General features: G+C 38.9%; 1 protein-coding gene across 5 annotated transcripts in view; it reads left to right on the forward strand.

Annotated features, from left to right (window-relative positions):
- Positions 1 to 2,537, forward strand: part of il1rapl1b (interleukin 1 receptor accessory protein-like 1b) — a 182,872-nt gene extending 180,335 nt beyond the window's left edge. For all 5 annotated transcript variants that reach the window (XM_055184628.2, XM_055184630.2, XM_055184629.2 and 2 more), the window contains one exon: positions 1,083 to 2,537. In XM_055184628.2, the coding sequence (XP_055040603.1) occupies positions 1,083 to 1,816 (734 nt within the window). In that variant the 3' untranslated portion in view covers positions 1,817 to 2,537. The remainder of the gene's footprint in view (positions 1 to 1,082) is intronic.
- Positions 2,538 to 12,152: the final 9,615 nt, after the last annotated feature.

The raw sequence follows: 12,152 nt of genomic DNA on the forward strand, positions 1-12,152 counted from the left end.
TTATTTTTTATTTAACCTTTATTTAACCAGGAGAATCCCATTGAGATTAAGAACCTCTTTCTAAAGTGTGATCTCTTTATAAAGTTGTTTTGAGATTACTTCTTCATACAATGCTGTACTTTAACTCTGTCCCTGCCATTTACGAGTTATCTGGTCAATTAAGAGAAAATGTCTTCCTGCCAATGGCGAGTATTTCCGACTTTCCACTAGACCGCTATTATCCACCTGGTGGCACTCTTTTCCAACTTAAAGAAACCCGGAAGTATCTCCCTAGGGCAAACAGCTGTATGTCTGTGTAAGTTTTGAGAATCGCTCTAAATCTGATCTCTATCAAAAGTCCTTCACAAAAATAGAATTATTTCAGCTTTTTGCTTAAAATTTGGTGTTTTAGAAGAATCCTACACTCTTAGAACGAATGTGTTAAAAACAACACATTAGTGTTGATTGTGGGACGACACACTACATGCGTTGTCCCAGAATTCACCCATCACTGTGTTATTATTGAAACAACACATTATGTGTTACTTTTAACACAACTTGCGTTATATTTTAACACAAAATCAACACAAAATGACACATTATGTGTTAAAATTACACATAATGTGTTAAAAGCTTAACGCACAAAGATGTGTAAAAATTAACACATCCTTTCTAAGAGTGTACCCATATTTTAGAGGTGAGTAAAAGATAACCAATAAAGGTAGAAGGAAACCTTTTTTGTTTGAAAGCAGAGGGTTTGTTCTTTTATTTGAGATAGTGTATTTTTATATATTTTAAGAAGAACATTTTCTGAAAGACATTGAATTTTTGTGAAAATCATGAAAAATGCTGGTGCTGGCTGGCAACTTTAAAAAAACGCTGGCGGGAAAAGAGTTAACTACAGTAATTAGTAAGCACTATATTGTTTTATTTAGTAAGCACTATATTTTTTCTTCTTTCTGTTGTATTTGTATGTTATCTTTAAAATGCTAATTGGTTAAAATGAAACAGAAACCATTGTAGATATTACAATACAGACTTGAATATTTTTTCTTTTTCTGCCTCTTCTCGTCCATCTCTCTCTTTCTCTCTTTCTTTGTCAGCCTACATTGAAGATGTGGCTCGCTGTGTAGACCAAAGCAAACGCCTCATTATAGTCATGACGGCAAACTATGTGATGAGGCGAGGCTGGAGCATCTTTGAGCTGGAGACGCGACTACGCAACATGTTGGTTAGTGGAGAGATCAAAGTCATCCTCATCGAATGTGCTGAGTTGCGAGGAATCGTGAATTACCAGGAAGTAGAAGCTCTCAAACATACCATCAAACTTCTGACGGTCATCAAGTGGCCAGGACCTAAGGGCAGTAAACTTAACTCCAGGTTCTGGAAGCAGCTTCAGTATGAAATGCCCTTTAAGCGCCCCGAACCCAGGCTGTCAAACGAGCAGGTGCTGGATGTGAGCGAGCAGGGACCTTTTGGTGAGCTGCAGACCATCTCTGCCATTTCCATGGCTGCAGCGACATCCACAGCCATGGCAACCGCACACCCGGAGCTGCGTTCTACTTTTAGCAGCACGTATCACACGCAGCTGCGGCAGAAGCATTACTTCAGGAGTTACGAATATGACGTTCCTTCTACTGGTACCCTTTTACCCCTTTCATCACTGGGCAACCGGCACACCTACTGCAACATCCCCATGACACTACTCAACGGCCAGCGGCCGCAGGGAAAATTGCACCACGAGCAGCAGCAGCAGGGGATAGAGGAGCAGCATATTAACAATGCCATGTTAGCATTGTTGCCACGGGAAACCAGCATTTCCAGTGTCATTTGGTAACTTCAGATTGCTAATGGCACTTATTCCAAACCACATATGATCCACAATACCTACTTGTGTTGATTTCAAACAAGAAGACATAATCTTGAAACGAATAGGAAAACTCAGAGAGGCCATTCTGTTTTGTTTCCATAATGCACTTATTTACTTCAGGAATACAGGGTCTTGTACATATATGTAAAATTCCTTTGTAGCATTGCACTTTGTTCCATTACTGTTATACTTTTTTTTTTACAATTTCAAATTTTTATATCAAATTTATTTTTCCCTTATAAACTGACTGAGAGTCATTTAAACAAAGGTTCATTAATGATTGACCTGTTGTGCTTTGTCCTTGACTTGATTCTTGAGACTTGTTTCCTAAACCAGTAGATAATTTGTGATGGTTTTCTTAAAAACAGCAACATTTTGTTTAACAAATTATTTTTTGCTGTCAATTTATGAGATTTATCCACTACAAAGAAAACATGTCATTATGCAAATGCTACCGAGGCCTAAAGTTCAAATTCTTCCTGATTGAAGGAGTAAGCAGATGTTTATCTCTCTTATGTTTTTTTTTAGATGTTCTAGATAAACAGCTTTGCTGTTAGTAATATAGATAAAGAAAAAATGCTGTATCATATTTTAAAAGAAAAATATATTTTTGTTACAAAGGAATTTGCTTGGCAAGACATGCATCAGTCACATGTCATTTATGCTACTTATTAAAAGACTGAAGGGACATTTTGAGCTCCTTAATTAATGTCCTTAAAAATAAAAATAAAGTGAAAGTATTTTTAATGTTTTTTTCATATCAGGTGTGCTTTTATCTTCCCCATGACAATAAGAAATATATTTAAGAAGTATATCTATAGCACCTAGATAGGTGTTTAATTTATAATATAAATACACTTACAGAGGCATTTCACAACTAAGAAAGTGCTTATGATTCAAGTCTGTGTCTTTAAATAATGATATCTTTTTGGTTTTACTGCACATTAAAACCTGTAAACCTCTACTTTAGTGCCTCTTGCTACTCCAAAGCAAGACACCACCTACAGATTTAGAGTGGTGCTGCATTAGAATTACATTCCGTGTGTCTCAATTCGTTCCCTAGCTCCCGAGGTCGTGAATCAGTCCAGTACATCGTGTACACAGGTTCGGGCACTGTTAAGGACCCTAGCTCACTTCACATTGGGACAATGTTCACTTATTTTTCTGTCACGTGACTATAAGCGCGTTGTAATAACTCACAGCTGTTACTCATCAACAACCGGCAAACCCAATATCTCTCTGACTTAATTTTAAAAACAGTACATTGTGAAAAACGCTGTCATTATTCTCTTTCATATCTGTGCATAAAATTGGAGGCATATAATTACATTTTAAATGTAATAAATATATTTACAATTTTAAATAAATATTATTATTTTAAATATTGAGTAGATTGTGGTTCCTTACTGTGTAGCAATGTGTGTTTATATTTACAACTAAAACAAATGTTTGTCTTTATAAAAGTTCTGTAACATTTCATACAGTTTATTGAGTTGGATCACGTGATGTTCGGTTGGTGAGCTTCAGAAAAGGTCACGTGATTTCCAGTTAGGGAACATAGGGAACATTGATGCTCACTGGTTTTTGCGGTGCATTGTGGGAATTTTTAGGGAACGAACGTTCCAGTGCACTGAACGGATTTTGCGATTGAGACATCCCTTAAAATGGCTGACTCCCTGATCAGTGCCCTGACTACTGAACAAGGGAGCTGATTGAGACACACGGATTATCTTAATTTAGTTGTGTTTGACGTCATGCAGTTCTGCGCAGTCCGACAGACATGACATCAAAGTGCCATGTGAGAGATTCAAGAGTAGACTGCTCCGTATGCTTTTGAATTGCTCTCTCTGCACTTTGATGTCATACCCTGTCGATCTATGCAGCATTTCATGCATTCAAACACATCTTTTATTTTTGTAAGGCACTGTTATGACATCCCTTCCACTAATATTGGCTGTGCCCGAAACCCCATACTCTCTGAGTAGGCAGTTAATTAAAAAGAATTAGGAGTTCAGTGTTTGCAATTGTTGAAATGTAAGGACAAAGGAGTGTTGATTTTATACTAAAAAAAATTAAGCTATCTCTAATATATCATACCCAAGAATTACATTGCTAACCCAACAGTTATTTATGATAAAAAATGACAACTGCTGACCAATACTTCATTATATTACACATTTCTTAATAGAAAAAAAGAAGTAAAACAAGCCAACTGTAATTTAATATACTGTCAGAAGACAGCTGTGCTTAAATACAAACTAGACAAATGCAGGTGATTTGAATACATTAATTCTCAGTTAAGCAACGATTAATGTATGAGTTAATGCAAGTTGCTTTAATTTACTGAAAACAACAGGAAGTGTGAATAAAAATAAATGAATGAATGCATTAATAAAACCATCACAATAAATGAAAACGTAAGAAGTCCAGATTAAATTAAACAACTTTATTCAAATGTATTTCTCTAACAAACTGTCACATATTTATTGCCATCTCAACACAGCTGAGGCAATTCTGCAGCTTTATTTTTATGAATCAGATGAGCAATTTGTGGGATATTCTGCGTCTGTGCATGATTCCAGGCTGCTGAGGAACAGCCCTGTGTATGCTGGCAGCCACCTGCAGGCAAGTCCTTCCTCGGGGATGGTGGCTATCCTTGTCTAAGTGCCTCATACACTTATCATCACCCCAATTTTGCTCTTTTTAATAGGGACATGGTTGATCCAGAGGATAGGGAAGACCATGATCAAGCAACTGCACAGAAATCAAGAATCAGAACTACAACTTAAAGCCCCACTGTGTAGGATCTACTCCCATCTAGCGGTAAAATTCTATATGACAACCAACTGAATATTGCTTTCTAGCCCCCCCCCCCATTCGGAACGCGTTTTAACTAGTACGTTGGCCCTGTCATGCCAAGGTTAACATGGCATCCAGTAGCTAAAGCAAAAGCAATGAAAAAAATGAACAATTTGCAATGTCCTTTGCCTGTGATCCATCAAAGCACACAGATGTATGTTAAACATGTAAAAAGTCTGATTGTCATGATATGTCCGCTTAAAATCACATACAAAAAACAACCATAAACTTAGATTAGACACTCCTTTTTCATCGACGCGAGGAAAAATATCACAGGGGCTGTTACACTTGGTATTTAGATGTGTTTTCGTTGATCAGATCACAAGTGGACGAGAGAGAGAGACATTACGTTTACACTTGGTGTTTAAATACGTCTCTTTTTGTCCATTTTCGACCGCTTCTTTCCAGATAACTGAGGAGATGGTCTGTGGACGAGTCCCTCTCCTGCCATTTAATCATGAGCAGGAGTAATGACAGGATTTAATGGACGCAAAACTAATATTATGTCAGAGTCCAATGCTTATGTTTTAAGTAAACGTTACATGTCCGTGTATATGTAAGAGCTTTCTCTGATATTGGTGAAATAAGATCGCACAACTTTCACACGCTTGTAAAATGAAACGAAAGGCGCACAGATTAGACGCTTTTATCAATGAAAGGCTAAAAATAGGGCTGTCACCGTGTGTTTGTGCTAGTGGTCAGAAAAGATGAAAAACATTGATCTCAGTACCTCAGATTACATAAATGGGCGGAGAGACGGCGTGTGGCTGTTCGAACACATTAAACACATGCGTGTTTACACTAACTGCATAACCATGCTATCGTTAGCCAAGGAACTATAAAACTTCAAGTTTACAACATAGACTGTATAGATGTAAACAAATATGCTGAATTACCTGTGGTGAAGATAGAAAGTAGCAACTTCAGTGTCCATTGAGCCCCATCTTGGAAAACTAACTCCAATATTAACTTTGGTCTTGATGTTTTTCCTGTCGCGTTGTCGTTTAAAATCCCCGTTTCGCTTCCTTGGCGACTTGTTTTAATGTCCTCGAGAATAGTTCTTCAACACGCTTTCAAATCAAAGCATTAGATCGCAGGTTTATCAGGGCGTGCGGGTGTTGTAAAATCCGAAGGATTCAGTCTATGCAGGTCGCATATCCGGGCTGCATACGTCATCAAGCCTGGTTTATTTAAATTAACTGAGCATTACATTCGCAAGTCATAAGCATATTACATCAATTTACAATTAACTAAGAATAATTGTCAGCTTTATAATTGTTAATATTCTGAAATAAGACTGTCTTGATGACGTATACCGCCTACACTTGCAACATGAGGTTGCTTCAGGTAGAGGCCATCGTTAGTCTAGTCTGAAAGCGAGAAAGTCGGAGCTTGAATTTCAGGAATGTCCCTCGTGGGCGAATATTTTTCAAATATGTTGGAACAACATGGATTCAGGCAGAGAGCGATCCGACGGTATGTATTTTAAATAGCAGATTCTACACTTACGAGAATACTTTGATTAGTGGGGTGGAAGTAATTAGACATGAATGAGCACATACTTTTGAAAGAATATGTCTGTGTATATTTACATGCTGCAGGGCCGGCCCTGGCCAATTTGCTGCCCTAGGCAAGATTTCACCTGGTGCCCCTGGAATTAGACAATTGGGTTCCGATCCTTTTGTTTATAAACTTACACAGAAACAAACTGCACAGCTTTGTCCTGTTTTCTTTATTTTGAAAATATTAAAAAAAAACACACACAAACTATATATAAAAAACTATATTACAGAGACCTTGCCTTCCTTGCCTTTCTTACAGCATATGTAACATTCCAAAAATTATAAATAAGAACATTGCACAAAAATAAATAACTATACACAAACTTGAATGCACTATATGCAAAAGCTATAGCAAATGTTCTACAGCCTTACTCGCCTTGCCTTTCTAGCAGCAAAGTCATCTATGATATCATCATAAGACAGCTTTTGTGAGACCACGTGATTTATGCTAATGACTGAAAGTCCACTGAGACGTTCTTGAGCCATTGTAGATCTCAAGTAGTTTTTAATCAGTTTGAGCTTAGAGAAGCTCCTTTCAGCAGCAGCGACTGTCACAGGTAGAGTGGCAGAGATTCTCAGAGCGACCCACATATTGGGGAAAATTTCCATCAGCTTCTTCTCGTGCAGGAAAGTCAGGAGCTCAATGTTTGTCATATTTTTTGATGGCAGATGTGGAAAGTTTTGCATTTCTAATACAAGTTCTCTGCAATCAATATCTGGCTGTCCATCATGGCTTAAAGCTGTGCTCAGGGTTTGACAGTGCTCTAACAACTCTTCTTTGGACATGTTGGGAAAGTTAAGCAGAACTCCAAATTTGTCATTCACCTCCCCCAGGGTCTTTGATCTTGTATCTAGTGAAGAGAGAGCTGTATCCACGACTACATTAAAAAAATTTGTTTCCAATTTTTTAAGTGCATCACCAATAGACTCATCTGGAGCCTCGTATGTCATGGTCGGTATAAACCGGATGGTGGAAAATAATAGAAGAACCCAAATGCAAAAGATGTATGAAAATATAACTATGATTTCTTACAAACAGAAACACCCACGAGGGGGTCAAACAGAAAGGAACAAAAACACTGTGCTGGAACACAAATAAAACAGAACACGAGAATAACTCGGATGAAAAACTGGGAAACATCAACACGGTAACTACAATACAACGCACGCACACCACACAGAGAACACAAGGGCATTATATAGACAGCACATCAATGGGGAACAGGTGAACATAATTAATCACTTAAGACATGATTACATAAGGGAGTAGGGTAAAAGTGACAAGACACTGGGAATACGTGTTACACATACATGATGTGAAAACACACGTATTCCCACATAAAACAATGCTGCCCTGGTCCTGCCCTCTGGATAATAACCAAGGTCAGGCAAGACCATGACAGCCACAAAACACTGGGAACACGTGTCACACAGATATGATGTGAAACTCACGTGTTCCCACGTACACACAATGCTGCCCTGACCTTGCCCACAGAACATAGACCTGAACCTATACTAAGGTCTGGCAAGATCACGACAGCAACAAGACACCGGGAACATGTGGCAGCCACACACAGAATGTGATCCCACATGTCCCCACACAGAACATGATACTGCCACGGTCCTGTCAGATGCACTCAGACCTACATCTAGCACGGATGTCTGACAGGACCGTGACATCGTAACCAAAGTGCCTTTTTGTGGTTCTCAACCGCTTTTGTTTGATTACAGCTTCCACGTTCATCTCCTCACATATTTCCTTTGCTGTTGCCTGTGCACCAGAAAATCCAGTATTTCTATAGCCGTCAAGAGAATCTCTGGTTTTTTTCAGCATGTCAACTGCCACATCTAGCTGCATGGATGGTGATTGCATCTGTTTACTCACATGCTGGATCTTGTTGAGAATATCATACCAAATGACTGTGCAAATAGAGAAGCGGTAGGATCCAATCTCCTCAGCCAAAGACTGGGCTTCAACCTTCACAACAGGGTCTTGAGTAGTTTCCCTTACCTCTAGAAGAGCCTCTCTGACTTGCCCAGCCTGGTACCTTGCTGCCTGGATGCTGTCTATCCTGCTTTCCCACCTGGTCTCTGACCATGATTTCAGAGTGGTTTTGACGTGTTTCAGGAGGATATACCATCTATGGGTGGAGGCTGAGAAGAGTTTGAACAATTTGGCTACATATCCAAAGTAGCTAATGGCATCTGGTGAGCTCTTAGCAGCATCAGCTACCACCAAATTTAAGGAGTGGGCACCACATGGGACAAAAAAGGCCCTTGAGTTCAGTTGAAGCAGCCTAGCCTGAACACCTTTATTCTTTCCCTTCATGTTGGCACCATTATCGTAGGATTGTCCTCTGCAGTCCTCAAAGGGGATGTTCAGCTCCTGTAGTCTTTTGAGGATGAGAGCAGACAAACTTTCCCCAGTTGACTCCTCTGCCACAAGAAAGCCCATGAAATGTTCTTTAATTTGTGGCAATTCTTCTTCCAGTGAAACAATCCTGACAACCACAGAGAGCTGTTCTTTATGACTCAGATCAGGGGTGCAATCTAAAATGATGGAGAAATACTTTGAGGTCTTGATCTCTTCCAATATTTTTTCCAGAATTTTTGTGCTTATTGAGTCTATGAGTTCATTTTGGATTCTTTTGCCCAGGTAATGTGTGTGACTTCCAGTTCCACTTTCCACCCTACCAACATGCTGCTTCATTATTGGGTCAAATTTGGCCATAAGCTCCACCTCTTTAAGAAAATTGCCATTGTCTGGTTTGTTTAATGTGTCTGTGGATCCCCTTAAAGCAATGTTTCTTTCAGCTAAGGACTGAATTATTGCCACCAGTCTGGTAAGCACCTCTCGCCACCTATTTCTCTCTGCCTCAGCGAGTGTCATCTCTAGCTTATCTATGGTCAACCCTTTTGCAAGACGAACCTCTAATTCCTTCCATGTTGCCATGTTTGTATTGTGCTCATGGCTATCCTCATGGACCTTGAGCAAGTGGCTTGCATTTTTCCAGTCCTTTAGTCCTTCTTTAATCAATTTGAAATCTTTCTGAGAAAAGATTTTGCAGCAAAAGCACATTAGCCAGCTTCTTTTGATTTTTTCTCCATTGACTAAGACTCTATAAAAATAGTCATGCTGACATCTTCTCCCATCTTTTTGTTTCGGAAATGTGAAATTGTTTTTTATTTTATACGGTCCTCTGAGAACAAACTCTGTTCTTACCTTCTCATTTAAAATAGATGGCCAGTAAGCAGGGTCTAATGGTGCAGCCTTTTCGTAAACTGATGCTAAATCGCTAGGCAGTGCTGAAGTGGAGGGAAGAGATGTGCTTGCTGCTGAATCGCTGGGTGGTGCTGAAGTGGAGGGAAGAGATGTGCTTGCTGCTGAAACGCTGGGTGGTGCTGAAGTGGAGGGAAGAGATGTACTTGCTGCTGAATCGCTGGGTGGTGCTGAAGTGGAGGGAAGAGATGTGCTTGCTGCTGAATCGCTGGGTGGTGCTGAAGTGGAGGGAAGAGATGTGCTTGCTGCTGAATCGCTGGGCGGTGCTGAGATGGAGATGTCTGCAACAGGTGGCCCAGGAATTGCAGGGACAGGGTTCAGATATTTCAAAAGTGCATCTAAAGAGAGAAGAGGATTGTATGTGACCATTGGGTGTTACATTTTATTTTTAAAAAGCTGGCGATACTGAAACTATAAAAATATGGCAGCACCTAACCACATTATAGCTTAAACACACAAACTGCAAGAATAATAACATCTGGTATTCATGATCTTTTCATTGAGCACTTCTCTAGCATACAGTAGTTACATTTTCAAAATTAAATTTTTTTTCTCAATGGCATGGCAGCAATTTCCTACTAACTACACTTTATGACATGTTATAACCATGCAACAGAGGAGAAACGTAAAACCTTTATTTAAATAGAATTTTTATGTTGCTATATCTAATATATATATATATATATATAAAGATTTACGTTTATATAGCAACATTTTATGTAGAACTTATTTTAAATAAAGATTTATGTTTATATAGCAACATTTTATGTACAGTAGAACTTATTTTTAATAAAGATTAATGTTTATATAGCAAGATTTTATGTAGAACTCATTTAAAATAAAGATTTACGTTTATATAGCAACATTTTATGTAGAACTATATATATATAACATTACTAATTTAGTCAATTCAAATAAAAATGCCATTAACTACAAGTTGAACTAATCATGTCATAAGCTAATTTAAATTAGCTACGTTACTAGCATCGTCGAACTAACTTAATGCAACATAGATAAACTGATCATACATCATGATGTCATGACCTACCTCTGTTTTTTTCGCGTTTTTCATCCTCTTCTTTTCTTTTTTTTCTTCCCTGGGCACCAGATGGCTTCGGTCTTTTTGACATAATTATAACTTAGTTATCAGTGAATTCGGCCATCCATCACTCACTCACATTCAAACACAGGTAACTGATGTCTTTTTTCAGCAGGGCGGGGGAGATTGATGCGTCACTCACTCAGTCAGACCGGGTTGGATGGGATTCGGGAAGCAATGTTGTTGTAGTTTTGTCTTTGTGGGACTGGGGCGATCGCTTTTTTAATCCATAATATTTAAGTTGTATTGGTAATAAAATATATATACATATATATTAATAAAAAATATATATATATTAATAAAAATAATAATTTGGGCGCGCCGGCGCCCCTAGCGGTGGGCGGCGCCCTTAGCATTTGCCTATTCTGCCTATGCGCAGGGCCGGCCCTGACATGCTGTATAAGCTTGTGTTTTCGCCTCCGCCCCCAAAGGGAACAGCGTGACTACTAAATAAGGATAGTTCGCCCAAAAATGAAAATAATGTAATTAATGACTTACCCTTATGTCGTTCTAAACTCGGAAGACCTCCATTCATCTTCGAAACACAGTTTAAGATGTTTTATCGTTAGATTTGGTCCGAGAGCTTTCTATCTCCTTCATTGAAAATCCATGTCCAGAAAGGCAATAAAAACATCATCAAAGTAGTTCATGTGACATCAGTGGGTCAGGAAGATTGTGTTGAAGCATCGGAAATACAGTTTGGTCCAAAAATAGCAGAATTACGACTTTATTCAGCATTGTCTTCTCTTCCGGCTCGAGCGTGAAGTCACGTGACTGTAGTGACGCGGCTGCCATGTTCCTCAGACATGTTTGCTAAGTTTTTTTTTAACTTATAGCGTGCATCTCCCCAGACTGTAAAGCTCGGGGGCACAAAACAAAAGAAAAATAAAAGAAGCTGGGGTGGAACAAATAACAGTCAGCCGCATCGTACGTCACTTTATGCGGCGCCGCAGTCGGATGACGTCAAAGTACCGCAAGAGCTCTTCAAGAAATCTCGAAGTTTAATTTCGACTCGCTCTCGCGGTACTTTGACGTCATCTCTATGTCAGTTCTTGCAGCGCAGCATGAGTCCAAACACACAGAAGTTACACAGAGATCGTTGTATTCTTTATATAATTGGCTACATGCTTTGTCTATCAAATATTTTCCATGAAGTTATTGGCTGATGGAGGAACGAGCGAGTGATTGGTAACATCTCTAAAGGACGTCACGTTTTCGACGGCGCTGTTTGGATGATCTATGATACTACTTCCCTATTTTAAATACAAACTTTGAAGGCGGGTTCATGTGTTTAACGGAGTGTAATCTCATATACCCTTACATGTTACGTTGTTGTAAATAGTCTTCAGATTGTATATTATATTGTATTACCAGACATTCATGCGAAATCTGATGTAAACAATCTATATTTCACGGATTATACGCATTTGTGGACAAAAATGGTCATTGGATAATCTGAAACAGACTGGATTCGACTTGTGATCCCCACAAAGGTAAAAAGAG

Source organism: Misgurnus anguillicaudatus, chromosome 14 (genome assembly GCF_027580225.2).
Source record: "Misgurnus anguillicaudatus chromosome 14, ASM2758022v2, whole genome shotgun sequence".
In the NCBI taxonomy this organism is placed as follows: domain Eukaryota; kingdom Metazoa; phylum Chordata; class Actinopteri; order Cypriniformes; family Cobitidae; genus Misgurnus; species Misgurnus anguillicaudatus.